Source organism: Onychomys torridus, chromosome 18 (assembly GCF_903995425.1).
Source record: "Onychomys torridus chromosome 18, mOncTor1.1, whole genome shotgun sequence".
Lineage (NCBI taxonomy): Eukaryota > Metazoa > Chordata > Mammalia > Rodentia > Cricetidae > Onychomys > Onychomys torridus.
In genome coordinates, this window is record NC_050460.1 from 64943494 (window position 1) to 64959163 (window position 15670).

A 15670-nucleotide genomic window follows, 5' to 3' on the forward strand; every position below is an offset into this window, starting at 1 on the left:
GAGGGCGGGGGAAGAGATGAAAACACACCCCCCAAAAAACAATCAGACCAATTCTTGGCCCTCATCAACATGGCGGCTCCAGGCCGAGCCAGACCTTCCCATCATGGCGGAAATATCCGCCAGGCAGGCTCCGCCCTTCCCAACATGGCGTCCACACCCGACCTTCCCATCATGGCGCGCGGCCCCGCCCGCTCTGCCGCGGCTGCCGGCGGGAGCAGTTCCGGGTGCGGTGCGCGCCGGGGGCGGGCGAGGGGGCGGTGTCCTGGCCATGGCCGGCCTGTCGGACCTGGAGCTGCGGCGGGAGCTGCAGGCCCTGGGCTTCCAGCCAGGCCCCATCACCGACACCACTCGGGACGTCTACCGCAACAAGCTGCGCCGCCTGCGGGGCGAGGCCCGGCTGCGCGACGACGAGCGGCTGCGAGAGGAAGCCCGGCCTCGGGGCCCCGAGCGGCTGCGGGAGGAGGCCCGGCTACGCGAGGAAGCGCCGCTGCGCGCGCGGCCCGCCGCGTCCTTGCTGCGGGCGGAGCCCGGGCCGTCCGCACCGGCTTCGAGCGCGGCCTCCAGCTCCTCCTCGGGGCCTTATGGCGACTTGGGGGCCTCCGCCCCTCCCTGGGCCGGAAGCCGCGGCCTCGCCTACCCCGCCCGCCCCGGGCCGCTGCGGCGCCGCGCCTCGGTCCGGGGCAGCTCTGAGGAGGACGAGGATGCCCGGACGCCCGACAGGGCCGCACTGGGCCCGGGCCGCCACTGGTGGGCCCCGTCCTCGGCCTCTGCGCGGCCGCCTTCCGCGCTCCTCGGCGCCGACGCGCGCCCCGGCCTGAAGGCCACGCGAACGGGCTCGGCGGGCGCGGGGCGGGCCCGACCCGAGGCGGGCCGGCGGCTGGAGCGCTGCCTGTCCCGCCTTCTGCTCTGGGCCAGCCTGGGGCTGCTGCTCGTCTTTCTGGGCATCCTTTGGGTGAAGATGGGCAAGCCCTCGGCGCCGCAGGAGGCGGAGGACAACAGTACGTCCCGGGCCGGCGCAGGGGAGGGCCCCGGGGCACGGGTGTGTGACCAGCCCAGCGGCGCCCTCCCCCTTGTCAGCCTCAGGACTCTGACTTTGTGCCTCCACTTTATCTTCTTTTCCGCTTCCCTCCCTTCTGGTGTCTGCCTTTCAGCCTCTGCTAGGAGCAGGCCGAGTTCTTCACGCCCCTGGAGAGCTGCACACCTACTCTTGACAGACAGGCCCACGCCTTGCCCCTCTGGGTTTCTTCCCTCTTGACCTCTTGCTCACACTTGACAGCCCTTTCGAAGGCTCCAGAGAGTCCCCTGGCCTTCTAGAAGTGTCTGGTGTGGTCTTAGCCTTGTAGCACCAAAAAACCCAGTCTGCTTTGGACCACCAGGCCTTCATTCGTCAAAAGGATTCTAGCCCTGCCTAGGGCACAGGTGTGGGAGAATTTTTTGAGCTTAAACGGATAACAATGGGGTGCTTAAAGCTGCTGGCAGCACCCCCAGGCTGTGCTGGGAGAGGGCCTGTGAGTCAGGCGCCTTACCAGACATCGCTACCCACACTCAGTTATATGACTCCACATCCCTTGAGGGATGCAGGAGACAGTGTCTCCTGAATAGCTGAGGATTGGTGTTTCCCAAAATGGGATTTTGCCTGTTACTCTTGGTTCTAACAAAAGAGCAAAAAAGCACTCCATTTTCATGATAATTTCCTCCTCTGCTCTAGGGATTATATTTAGGGTCTCACATATGTTAGACAAGCATGCTACCACTTAGCAACACTCGCTAGCTGACTTTTGAAAACTGTTTTGAAGAAGGGGCTTCCTAAGTTACCTAGGAGCTAGTCTTGAACTCACTCTGTGGTTCAGGATGGCTTTGAACCTATAATCTTGCCTTACCCTAGCTGGAATTAGAGACCTGAGTCACCAGACTCAGATCATTTTGTTACAAATTTAAGTATAAAATGACACTAAAGTTCTCCAGTTGCAAATATTTTTTTCAGAGCATGAAGGTAGTTAATACTATTGCCAGCCTTCTGTCAAGGTCACATCTTCCCACGTCTAGCAGGAATCGCTGAAATACAGGGGAAAGCTGACTCACTGTGTTAGGTGTTGTGATAATTGGATGTTTGGATGTGTACAAGTCTGTTGGCCGTGCTAATGCCCAAACTGCCGGAGCAATTTATCCACTCGGGATAGTTTATGGGCCTCGTAGAGATTATCCAAGCTGAGTACCACTGAACTGTCCTGGGCTGTGACCATTCAGGGGATATCACATCGTATTGTGTTGCTACTCACTGCTTAAGATAATTAAGATGGGCTTTGGGAATACAGGCAGGCTTTCCTAGAGTTACCTCCCATAACGGGATTAACTCTTACTCGACACACCATCATTTACAGCTCAGAGACTCTTCTGTATGTTGTCTTGAGCCTGACTGAGTTAAGCAGGGAAGGCCATTTGTGTTTTTACGTGTATGGGTGTTTTGCCTACATGTGCTCTGTACCACATGCGTGCAGTGCCCCAGGAGGCCAGAAGAAGGCGTTGGGTTCTCTGGAACTAGAGTTACGAATGGTTGTGAGCCACCATGTGGGTGCTGGGAATCAAACCCAGGTCCTCCGGAAGAGCAGCCAGTGCTCCAGTGCACGGAGCCACCTCTCCAGCCCAGTTTTTGTGTTTCTTGAGACTACATCCTCTCTGTAGGCCAGACTGAACTCAGACTTGTGGCAGCTCCTTCCTTAACCTCCTGAGTGCTGGGATTACACTGTGAACATCCCTTTTAGGAAGGCCCATGGGATCCCATTTCACAGGGGCAGAAACAGGGCCAAGAGGTTAAACCGCCCCAGAACCTGTGGTGCTCATTTGCAGCTGGAATGAGGCCCCAGCTGTCAGTGTCCTGATCCAGCACGGGGAGACCCTTGGGTCTCACTGTCCATATCATACAATGTCAGTGTGAGATGGCGTCTTCCAGCCTCTACCTTCGTGTTGGCTGAGTTTGACTTCCCCTGGATTTTGAGAAGTCTCTCTTGTCTTTTCCTCAGTCCCACTTCTAATCTCTGTCTTTCTTTTCTTGGTCTCAGTGAAATTATTGCCAGTGGACTGTGAGAGAAAAACAGATGAGGTAAGCTTTCTCTGATTTTTTTTTTTTTTTTTTTTGATTTTTCGAGACAGGGTTTCTCTGTGTAGCTTTGCGCCTTTCCTGGATCTCACTCTGTAGACCAGGCTGGCCTCGAACTCACAGAGATCCGCCTGGCTCTGCCTCCCGAGTGCTGGGATTACAGGCGTGCGCCTCCACCACCCAGCCTTCTCTGCTTTTTTTATTCTTCTGAGGACTCAAGCCACCACTCAGAGGTAAACTTTCCCAGATCATGATAGGACCATTTTCAGGGAGAGTGCCCCAGAATGTACCAGAATCACATCATGTTCCTTGGTGTTTGTGTCAGACTTAATTCTGGGAGCAAAGCAGTACTTGAAATATGGAGGACTGAGCTCCTCATAGCTGGTCCTAGGCTTCTTACAGATGTTCTCCCAGGGAGTTGGGAGTTGGTGAGCACCTCTCCAGCCTGCTGTGCTGGACACAGGACTGCCAGTGTCCAACGCTGATAAGCCACTTAGTTTTGCCTTTTCTCTGCTGTACATCTGTCTTTCTGACAGTGTTCTGATTTCTGATTTGACACATCAAGGGGCCAATTGAGGGAAATTAGCCCTCTTAGCCGATGTTTCGGTTTGTTTTATGAAGCCCTCACATTCTCCACAAATAATGTTTGGGGAAGGTGAGTGGCCCTCAGCATATGAATCATGTGAGCAGCATTAATGCACAGCCAGGAAGCGGGGTTCTGGTGAGTCTGAGGAAGATATGAGGCGGTAAATTTTCAGGTCATAAATCCTACCAGGAGGAGGCGGGTGCTGCCAGAGGGCATGACTTAGAGCTCTAATTATTAAGTGTGGGTGCCAGGCCGCCACAGCCCAGGGGCTAGCAAAGAAAGGGCAGACTGTTGCCCCTCCCCTTGTTAACGGAGGGCAGCCTGCTGCAGAGCCCCTGGTTTTATTTCCTTGGCTTTTCTGATGTGTCCTGTTTGCGGCTGGTTTACGACATTTCTTGATTGCTGTCATCCACCAAGCATTTTTTGCTTCCCAATTGTTCTGCAAAACCAGGCTCATAATAAGTTTAATCTGCTTTCCATCATAAAGCTGGGCTGATGATTACACAGTGTGCTCCAGAAACAGGCAGCCAGAGAGAGGAACAAACGCAAAAACAAGAAAAAGAACTTTCCACAGGACCCCTGCTCGCCTTCAGTTTCCCACTTAGTTAGCTAAGGCTCTTCGTTCCAGTCCTGCACGATCTTCAGAGATGGTGGGCCTCAGGTGAAGGGCACATTGGCTCCTGGCCTTCTGTGAGCCCAGACACACACCCTGCAGGTCCTGCTGGACTCTGCAGAGCTGCTCCCCTCAGCTGGCTGGAGCTCTGGGCTTTGGACTCTAGACATTGTAGATTTGTAACCAACCCATCCCACATCTGTGAAAGGACAGCAGATCTGGGCCATAGCTGCACAAGATTCATTTTCTGGCCACTTTGGGCACCCTTGGCCTTCGTGACAGGTGGGCCCAGGAACAGGCAGGCAGGGGCATCGTTTTTGGCCCCAGAGAGGTTTCTTGCTAGTTTCCTTTGGGTGGCCTGGTTCACCCCAAATCCAGACACGTATTTAAGTATCAGGTAAGTTAGTCTTGTTGGCAGCAGGATTCTGATACTATTTTTCTTTTTGCCTCTGCTGTGGAGAATGTAGGGACAGGCTGGGAGTGGGTGTGTTGTCTTAATCAGGCCATCTTCTGTCTGGTAACGTCTGTCCTGTTTCCTCTGGGTGGTGTCAGCCCATGCAAGGTTTATATGTGGGCTCACATGGAGTCCCCACTGCAGTCCCCACTCAGGCAAGGCCTTCTACCTCCTGCAGTCACTGAATTCTGTGCTGTCTTTCCAGTGTCTGCAGGCTGTGCTACATGCTTTCCAGTGTCTGCAGGCTGTGCTACATGCTCTCCCTTCTCCAGAAGTCGGGCTGGAGCCATGGTGGCCATCCCTTCGTTACTGTACTGTCTTTATGCCACAGACCCAGTTACTCCGTCCCTCCCTCCCTCCCTGCCAGCGCTCTGCAGGTTTATCTCTCTCATATGAAACTAGGAGGTGGGGGCCGGACATGTGGCTCTGGCACTACATAAAGCAGGCGTGGTGGCACAGGCCTGTAATCCTGGCACTCACCAGCTGGAGACAGGAGGAGCGGGGTTAAAGATCATCCTTAGCTACATAACCAGTTCATGGCCAGCCTGGTCTATATGAGACTGTCTCAAAAACCAAAAAAGAAAGCCCCTAAAATGTAGAGACACTCCTTGCTGTCCAAATGGATGTGGCAGTGTGGCCGTGGACACAGACAGACCCTTGACTGTTCCCTTGCCTTTCAGTTCTGTCAGGCCAAGCAGAAGGCAGCCCTGCTGGAGCTATTGCATGAGCTGTACAACTTCCTGGCCATCCAAGCAGGTGAGTAACCTACCACCGCCAAGCCCCAATTCCCCACCCACCACTCCAGCCCACTGTGGGCATGCAGTACAGGCCTGGGTCTCCTTTTTCCCTAAAGGCTCTAGGTCCACAAACACATGGGCCTCTCGGCAGGTACGAGGTTCTGCCCCCACGTGCTTTGGGGCCTTGTGTTGGTTGGAAGGGACCAGGCCTTGGAAGTCCCCTGGACCCGAGGCACTGGTCCTGGGTCTCCTCCTTGTTTGTAGGACGGGCCCAGGTGGTCTGTGGGCAGCCTGAGGTAGAGCTTCTCTGCTCCACACTAGTTCTGAGTACCTGTCCTCCATCCCACCTTTCCGATTTGGGCCTGGCTTATGCCATCAAGGGCCTTGGCAAAGGCAAGGGCTGAAGTTCAGAGACTGATAGGAAATATGAACTATACCCCTTTCTTTATCCCTTTAGAGAGGAACTGTGGCTGGGTATTGTCCTGGCCCTGGTAGGGAGTGAAGTGGCTGCTTGTGGTCTAATATGACAGTGGGCCACACGCTGCAGAAAGCATGGTGACGCATAGTGCCAGAGTGGTTAGGAAAGCCCTACGCCAGCACAGGTCGGCCTGGGTGTGTGCATGTAGGGATGGGCAGGCAAGGGCAAGAGAAGAGGAAGTAATACCAGGAAGTGTGGGTGCCCGGCCACAGGAGCCTGGTCCAGCAGGCTAGGGAGTCACATGCTGAGGGAGAGCCAGCTGCCTAGAAGGCAGATACCCAGCAGCTGAGCGATGCTGTATCATTGAAGCAGAATCATCGTTAAGCCTCATTGACAAAGCTCTGAGATGGAAAGGGGACGGAAGAAACCAATCAGGAGGCTGTTGAGGTGCCTAGCCAGGGCCAGACTAATCCAGGTATAGCAGGAGGATCAGAGAAGCTGCCTTGGCCTCAGAAAACACAGGAAGATTTAGCTGCATTGGAGGACACACCAGAAACTGCCCCTCTCTGCCCAGTGCACGCGCACACACACGCACGCGCGCACACACACACACACACACACACACACACACACACACACACACACGGCCAGGTTGAGCCCCCAGGCGCGGCTGTCCATGGGCATCAGATACCTTGTATGTGCCTCATCCTGTGCTGTCTGTCCCTCCAGAGCCTGGCAGGAAGCCCTGTGAAGGAGGGCCACAGCTGCAGCAGGCTTAGGTCTACTGGGGGCTTCTCAAGCAGGGGTCCTTAGCCAAGGCCTCAAAGGCTTACAGGACAAGGTGGAGCCAGCCTCCCGGGGTGCTTAGAGGAACTGCCCTTGGACTGTCAGCTGACACCCCACAGACGGCTCATCTTCCCTGGGTCCCTTTTGGACATCACTCCCCAGGGTCTCTCTAACAATGGGCTTGGCTTCCAGGTTCCAGCATGTGTCCGGATCAGAGTGTCTGGTGGCCGGCCTCCTGCCTTTCTTTTTTCCCAGGCTGTGTATATTTATAGAGCTGCTCTGGTACCTTCCGAAGCTCTCTGTCTGATCCTTCTAGGGATCAGCCGCAAACAGACTTTGGCATTGGGCAGCTTTTCAGTCATTTAATGCAAATCGCTGCCCTGCTTTGCAGGTCAGGTTTTAATGATCTGGAATCGATCCAAGCTAAGTGGCTTTTGATCTTGTCGCAGAGTGAAGATGCCCCACAGAAGCTGGGTGCTGCTGGGCCACATGCTCCTGATTATAGCTGATGGCTTGATTCTCGCTGTATTTTTAGGCCATTTCAGTGTGCTTTTTTTTTTTTTTTTTTTTTTTTTTTTTACCTCTTCTCTGTGTTTGAATGTCTCTCTCTCTCTCCTTTTTTTTTTTCCTCCTTCCTAGGTAATTTTGAATGTGGCAACCCGGAGAAGCTAAAAAGCAAATGCATTCCTGTTCTGGAGGCTCAGGAGTACATAGCTGTGAGTAGGCTGCAGGCTGCTCCCTCCCTGCAAGGCTGCAGCTTCCTATTGATTTGTCGGGCCCTGCAGTGTTTTGTTTTGTTTTGTTTTTCTTCCCTTTTTTGTTTTGTATTTGCTTTGTGGCTTTTGGTTTTCTTTCTTTTAATTTAGTGGAGCGTTGGGTTACTGTGGAGGGGACTGTGCCCAGGGTGGCCCTGCTGAGTGTGGGCAGGTGATCTGGTCTGACCTGAGGCCCCTTCACCAGCTGAATGGCCATGGCAGGCAGTCCCTTCTTCAGAGGACCTCAAAGGGTCCTCAGGCCCGCCCCTTCTCTGTTCACAATGGGAGGCACATGTGTCCTCTTTCCCTGTCCCCTTGTGACTACTTTTGGATCCTTGGCTTCCATTTGCCTTTCTCCGTGCCTCCATGGTAGTTCTGGAGCTTACGGATTTACAGGGCCTGAAGGGCTGGGTAGCTCAGTTTCACTTCGTAGATGAGGAAACTGAGGAAAGAGAGGGTCAGGGAGTGTCTGAGGCCGCACAGCTGTGACTGGTTGTCATCCGCTCCAACCCTGGCACTGTTTCCCGTCCCTCCCTTCCACTGGTGCCAGCTGTGTGTGCCCACTGGCCGCCGCGCCGCCGCCGCTGCAAACCTGCATTGTTTGCCTGCTGAGCTTTGCATCATCCTCTTCCTAGCTCTCCTCGCCCCAGCTTGCCCTCCCTGCCTGTTTGCTGTGCATGGGGCATGTGGGGGACACAGGAGAGGGCTTTGGCAATCCAGCCTCAGAATAATGTCCTGGCAGCAGTGTCTGAGGCAGGGCTAAACCCCGTCTTCCACCCCACAGAACGTGACCAGCAGCCCCTCGGCAAGGTTTGAGGCCGCGCTGACCTGGATACTGAGCAGCAACAAGGACGTGGGCATCTGGTGAGTGTAGGCAGTCGTCGCGGGAGGCTGGACCGCCACTGCCCTCCCCCGTGTGCTGACTCCCTCATTACCCAGACAGCAGAGGGCAGGCGCATCCAGGCTGCAGACCAGAGAGCAGCACTGCCAGGTGGGGTGCAAGCCTGCTGAGCCTGTGAGCCTGGCGCCTGCTAACTGAAGGGGAAGGAGATGGTCTGTGTGTTGGTTTTACTCAGTATGGAAAGGCCTTGGGAAGTGCTGGGTTCTGTTCTGACCAGGGGGTTTCCCTGCATTTCCATTGCTGGCGAGCACTGTTAGCAGCCCTATTTGGGAAGAGTGGGAGGGGTCCCCAGCCTGTGCCAAGCAGCCCTGCGAAGGGCTGGGACCTCACCGGCCCTTCCGTAGCTCTTCCTCAGAACCTCTGTTCCATTCCAGCTCCTGATATTAACACACACTCTAGGGTTTTGTTCTCTTTTTCCCTAATCCACCCAAATTACTGATTCCATCACAGTGCATCCAGCACAGCCCCTTGGGCGGCTTGGCCTAAAGCTCGGTAACTGGATGCGAGGCACGATTAAGATCCGATGGCTTAAAAGCAGCTGCCCTGAGCGGCTGAGCCATCTTCCTGCGTTGAGAAAGGCAGAGGAGAATCGGATTTTCCCTCCGCAGCACTCCCTGGAGCTGCCAACACAGGAGAATGATGGCACTTGCCTTTTCCTGCTGGGGAAGGCAGCTGGGAGGGTGGCTGAGGGAGCTCAGCCAGCCAGTGTTGGAAATGGGGCACAAGGCATGGGCATCACATAGCAGCCATTCCAGAGAGCATGGTGTGGGCATCAGCATCCCTGCAGGTCCTCACATTGCCTTACCAAACATTTGGCTGGTGTCATGGTGGCAGGGGTCTGGTCACTGACAGCCTGGTGGTTCCCATGGGCTTCCTCAGTGCTCCTGATCTTTACACCTAAACAGTTTGCTCCTGTTTCCCGGAAGAAAAGCGCAGCCTCCCAGGCTCTGTCTTTCAGTTCTTGCCACACACTCTTGCAAAGCCAGGGATTCAGTAAACATTTCCATTTCTCTATGCTGGGAGGTGGGAATCCAATTTACAGCTTAATCTTTTGCATGCTGAGAGAGGCTGTCAAAGACCCAGCAGAGGGGGACCCACTTCAGCGGCAGGGGTTCAAGCTTGCTGCCATCTTTAAAGCTTCCTTCTTTCTAAGTAGCCAGTGTGGGAATTTGCAAGGAGGAGCACAGCCAGGACAATGGGCTGCTCTGAGCAGGCGGAGACTTCCGGCTTCTCCATGTCCTCGCCTCCAGGCTGACGTGGGGCTCAGGCCGCAGCCTGTTTACAGCCCCATGTCTTGTTTCAGGTTGAAAGGGGAAGACCCGTCTGAGCTGGTGACCACGGTGGACCAAGTGGTTTGCCTGGAATCTGCCCGGCCCCGAATGGGTGTTGGCTGCCGCCTGAGCCGTGCCCTGCTCACCGCTGTCACCCACGTGCTCATCTTCTTCTGGTGTACGTCCTCACTGTCTGCCATGCTCTCCGTCCCTTCCTGTCCTGCCACCTGCCAGCAGCCCAGCTCCGTCCGAGGCTGCCTGGGCCTGAGGAATGAGTCAGGCACTGAAGGGATCATTGCATCTCATGAGCAGGACGGCCTCTGCCCCGGGGTCTCTACCCTTGCGGACTGGTGGCTGGATCTGTAGTAGAACCAGAAATGTCCTTGGCATAGGGCAAGTCGGCCTCCCTGAGAGGGCTGGACCTGTGGGAGTCAGCCTCTGCTGCCTCCATTGGCCCAGTCAGGCTCCCAGTGCTCAGAGCAGCTCCACACAGAAGGTGCCGTGGGATCTTGGCCTAATTTTACTCCAGAAAACTGCCAGCATCTGCAGAGGTGGGTAAAAGCAGAGAGGATGCAGACTGCAGAGAGAACGGCGAACCTGGCTTGTCTCCTTCCAGCAGTAAGGAAAAGGCTGGGGCATGGAGATGGCAGCCTTCAGCACAGCCAGCAATGGAGCATAGGCTGCCTTGTGTAATGCCTCCCCATGCTGAGATGTTGGGTTGTTACCAACTACAGCATCTCAAAATACAGATTTGGCATGTATATTTGTCTGTAGCACAGGCTCCAGCCCGTGAGGGGATGATGGTGTGAGTTTGGGATAGCCTGAGGTCTGGGTACCTGGGACACCAGGTGACAGGAGCTGGAGACAGGTCATCACTCTAGCCTGTCCTTGCTGAGTAGGTGATGGTGTTCTGGTGTGTTCTAGGCCTGGCCTTCCTGTGGGGCCTCCTGATTCTCCTGAAGTACCGATGGCGAAAGCTGGAAGAGGAAGAGCAGGCCATGTACGAGATGGTGAAGAAGATTATAGGTGCGTGTCCCCTGGTGGAAGGGTGCTCACGCCTGCCGGGTGGCTGCTGACCGCTTCACTCTCTCCCACAGATGTGGTCCAGGATCACTATGTGGACTGGGAGCAGGACATGGAGCGCTACCCATATGTGGGCATCCTCCACGTGCGAGACACCCTCATCCCCCCGCAGAGTCGGTGAGTCCTGCTCCTGGGGTGGCTGGGGTGACCCACTGAAAGCCGTGGGAGGGAGCCCTGAACAGATCAGCAGCAGACCACGAGGATCATTTGCCTGCCCCCTGCTGCCAGCCTGACTCTTAGTGGCAAAGAGCTAGACAGGAGGACCGGGGGCATCAGCCACTCTCTGCAGAGTGTGCCAGTTTGGGCACTAGTCGCCATGCTGAGGCTGAGTCCCAGTGCCCTCAGTGGTTCCAGCTACAGGGGTCTCATGTTCCTGTGAGTCCCTCCTAGTGGATACTGTCAGCAGTACCTCGTGTTTGTAAGACAGTGGCCAAGAGCAGTGTCTGCCTCATCACAGCCGACAGTGGAAGTGAACAGCTAGGCACTAGCCTCCGAGCAAGAGAGCACTAGCCTCCGAGCAAGACAAAACCTCCCAGCAGCCTTCGGGCACGCTCCTCTTGGGGTTCCATGGGCCAGCATCAGTTTGTCTCCGAGTTGGTCACTGGCAAGGGGATAGAACGAGCTTTTCAGGGCCTGTGACCCTAACCCTGAAGTCGTACACCTCATAGGGTGGATGGGGCACTCAACAGGGTCCCCCCTGCTGTCAGCACAGAGTGCATCCCCTCAGAGTAGACTAGGCTGTTCCCTAGCTGACTGTCACCTGCCATGTGATGCTCAGAGGTTACACTTCCCCTGTGCTTTTGTGGCCTCCCCAGACACACTCACTCTCCTGGTCCTAACTAAGCCCACAGACTTGAGAACAGTTGTGGGGTGGGGGTGGGGGGCATGTATGGACAAGGAAGCCCAGGCTTTGGGGAGTAAAGGGACTTAGCCAAGAGTGCTGTGGTAGCATTCTGTGTAGCTGCCACCAGGCCCTGTCACCTGCTTCGCCTTTCTGTGCAGCCAGGAGATTGGAAGAGGAGAGCATTTGCAGGTCTGGGATTTTTGTCTCGTTTCATTGACACAGAATTTCACTGTGTAGCCCAGGCAGGCCTTGAACTGATGATCTGGTGGGACAGCTTGCTGGGTTGCGCGGCAGCACACTTTCCTGGTGAACACGAATCCTGGCTGCTCTCCAACAGCATGCATTTGGCAGCTGCTGGGTTCACCTGCCCACAGGCTGCAGGCAGGGAGTCCCCGCCCACAGGGGGCCACTGCTGCTCAGAGAGGTCAGCCTATGGATCCTGTGGATCCTCAGGTGACACCAGGTTCTCCATCTCTCAGGGGAAGCCATTTGCTGCACCCAGACTCCTGCCTAATTCCTGGCCCTGCCAGGAGCTGTATAGCCAGCCTTTCAAGGCTCACTCTGCTACAGTGGATTGCACTGCCTCCAGTGGGCTGCCCCATGTCCATCCGTCCACTTCCACACATTTATTGATCCTTACTGTGTACTGTGAAGTTGGAGACAAGAGTAGGAGAAGCAAGCATAGGGAACCGTGGGATGCTGGCCAGGGCTGGGGCCTCGGAAAGGGCACAGGTGCTGAGGAGGTGGCCTTGAAGTTTGCCACGCGCGTTCCAGTCTAGCTGTGTGAACACCAGAGCTGACCTGGCACTCTGACTACAGCCGTGTCACCCACACATCACAGGCTTGCTGGGTGCATAGCTGACCCACAGCGGTCAGCGCTACCAGGAGGCTCACCCACCCCGGTGTCTTCTGAGCCGTGCCATGAGCCACCAGTCTGCCAGGATAAGGGCCTACCTGGGGCCTGGTGGGAGATGTGAGCAGCTGCAGGAGCTGATTAGAACAACTGGCTGGGCAGGTCCTTCATGAGCACTCCTGCAGCCTCAGGGACCTGGCATGAGGGTTGGCATCTTCATCCCTCAGGCTTTTTCTTTTGAGTGTGTGGCATTACCCTGGCCATCCCGCCTCCCGTCCATTTGTGCTCACACACGCAGACCTGCACAGTCGGGAAGGTGTGCTGAAGGGGAGGGAGGGCACCGCTTGGGCCGTAAAGGAAACATGGCGCGCACACACTCTGTCCTGAAACCTTTTTGTTGGGAAGGGGAGCCCACAGAGCAGGGAGTGGCTTTGACTTCTAACTCAGGGAGATACATGTCCTCTTCTTCAGAGGCTTCACTTGTCCCCCTGCCCCCCTGCAGGGCTGTGAATTTGGAGTGCTCCGCCAACGTGGTGTACTTCCCACGTGGACTTGGGTACCCACCACTGCCAGCCCCCAGCTCCCTCTTACTAAGGCTTGTGGAGTCTCTGGGGGCACCTCTCCACCCTCTACAGTTGTGATGGTGCCTGACATGTCCTCTGCTGGATAAGTGCCTCGACAGACAGGGCCTAACACGCCCGCCCTCTGTGGGAAGGTGACATGGTGCCAGCCTGATGCCTGCTGAGCTCTACCTTCTCGTTGTAGGCGGCGCATGAAGCGAGTGTGGGACCGCGCTGTGGAATTCCTGGCTTCCAATGAGTCCCGGATCCAGACTGAGTCCCACCGCGTGGCTGGGGAGGACATGCTGGTGTGGAGATGGACTAAACCTTCCTCCTTCTCTGACTCAGAGCGATAGGACAGGGCCTGTCGCAGCCAGCCTGGCCTGGTCACCCCGCTGGGGCAAGGGCACAGGCCTTCGGTGCTCACTCACACCTGCCTTGATTGCCCTCGATCTCAGTTCTGAGACACGTGGGCTTCCTTAGGGTAGCAGGGAGGACAGGTGAGACCCTCCTCTATGCCAGTCTTACTGACAGAAAGGGAGAAGGGCTTGCTCTCCCTGGATAGAAAGACGGGCAGTGGTTGGAATCCTGGAGGTCCTGCACACAGCTAGACAGCAGCCAGTGATCTGAAGCCCCTTGCTTGGGAAGTGGGTCGGGTGGTGGGCTGGGGCAGCAGGGCCTGGGGAGCGCTTATAGTCCGTGTGCCTTTGCAGTGTTTCCAGGGAGCTTGAGGGTGAGGGAGGAAGCCTGTCCTGCTGCTGCATGGGCCTCTTTGTTCAGAAGGGGAAGATGCTGGAAGTTAGAGCCAGCTGGAGGGGACAGGATAGAGGTGGCCAGGATCTGGAAGGGGTGGAGGGTCCAGCCACAGCTGCCTGTGCCTCAGTCCTTCTCACAGATGGGAAGTGTAGCCCTGAGCCAGGGTGGAGCCTCCGAGCCAGGGTGGAGCCTCCGCCTCCCGCCCAGCTCACCACCTCATTTTTACTGTGACAAGGTCTCTGCTGGCTGGTGAGCTGGAACAGGGCACAGGCGGGGTGCAGCATTGTGGCTGCACACTGCCCCCTGCAGGCTACTTGGGAGCAGTGTGCACCATTAGCCTGCTGTGCAGTAGAGGACCTGCTCCAAAAACACCCAGTGGGGGGTCTCATTAGCTGAGAGGGAGGCTCTCCAGCATCTCCTCTAGCCGCCTCACCCACAGCACAGGAGGATGGCAGGTGGACGTGAGGTGCAGCTGCCTCCAGAAGACACAGACGCCCCCTTCTGGACCTGTTGCCATTCTGTTTCTTAATAAAGCACCATCTCCGTTTAGCAATACTCTCATTTCCTCGTGTCCGGGTGGTTGGCAGGACTGGGGTCTGAACAGGTGCCTGTGGCAAAGGCCTGTTCTCATGATCAGGCTCCAGCTAGAAGAAGCTTTTGTATTGGGGGTGGAACTGTTGGAAAAATAAAATATTTATTGAAAATGGATGTGGTTTTTGTCCATAATGCTTCCCCTTTCTCCCCAAAGTGATGGTGAGTAATGAGAAGGTTGGGCCACCTTGGCAATGGGCTTCAAATAAGCGGCTTCAAGCCACATGAGCACCTGTCCTGTAGGGTCGCTTTGTGGACTCCACAACCCAGTGGGTTGAGAGCTCCCGTTCATGCTGACTTGCCTATCAACCCCCTGTCCCAAGGTTCCCAGGAGTGCTGAGTATCCGTAGAAGGAAGAGCCAGGAAGCCGAGTGGAGCTGGTAATGTCCTTGAAGGAGGCATACTTCCTATGTCTAGGCCCAGCGTTAGTGACGGGCTGGTGTGCACAGAGTTGACAAGGGGATGTTTCGAGAAGACCATAGACACATTACAGGCATTCATCCCTCTCAGGTCCCCAAGGCTAGCAGCTCAAATACAAGGTAGCCTAGCTATATTCTGTGGTTACATCCGGTCTTGGCCCCTTACTGGCCCCACCTGTGTAGACACTGGCTCAAAGGCACGTGAGCTTGGGCTTCTGTTGCACAGATCATGGATGAGCTGTGGAGGGGCCCAGCTCCTCAACTCAGGAAGAAGCCAGCCGGCCTGGCCCTCTTCTGTCTCCGTGGAAGGCTTTCCCTGGTATGTTTTGTCTGAAGTGGTGAGAGAGCAAACCCGGGGTTCTCTCCATGGCAGGGAAGCTGCTGGGAGAGCAGAAGCCAGAACAACATACAGGGAACAAAAGGCCACGGAGCCAGGCACTCATAGCAGCCTGCTTCTCAGTGAGAGCACATCAGCGTCTGAGGACAGCATGGAGCCAGGGAGTTTGTCAGAGGAGGGGGGTGGAGGCATCCTTGACAAAGCTGTGACCTAGGAGGGGTTTTGTTGTCTTTGAGACAGTGTCCGGTAGCCCAGGCTGACCTTAAATTTCTTCCTCCTCTACCTCCCAAGTGCTGGGATTACAGGTGTGCACCGCCAAGCAGTGTTTACTGGGGATTGATGGGAGAGTTTTGTGCGGGCTATGCCAGCACTCTACCAGCTGAGCTACACCTATCTGGGTGTTTCTAAAGCTCTGTCCAAAGTGTCCCTAGGCTGCTGACCTAGCTATCCTTAGTGATGAACAGCTCTCCTGGGGTGGGCCACTGAAGAAGCATCAGAAGGATGAGGGAGACTGTACCCCACAAACCTCAGCATGGACATCCACCCAGGAGCTCTGAGCTACCTTCCAGAGGCTCTCTACTCACCAACAAGGTAAACACTGCCGTTTGT

General features: G+C 55.8%; 1 protein-coding gene across 1 annotated transcript; it reads left to right on the top strand.

Moving 5' to 3' along the window:
* The first annotated feature begins 202 nt into the window (after window positions 1-202).
* Window positions 203-14263, top strand: Lemd2 (LEM domain nuclear envelope protein 2). Its single transcript, XM_036167556.1, has 9 exons — window positions 203-998; window positions 3060-3100; window positions 5431-5506; window positions 7331-7407; window positions 8231-8310; window positions 9651-9796; window positions 10543-10644; window positions 10716-10818; window positions 13164-14263. Exons 1-9 carry the CDS (start codon window positions 269-271, stop codon window positions 13312-13314), a joined length of 1506 nt encoding a protein of 501 aa, XP_036023449.1. The 5' UTR covers window positions 203-268; the 3' UTR covers window positions 13315-14263.
* Window positions 14264-15670: the final 1407 nt, after the last annotated feature.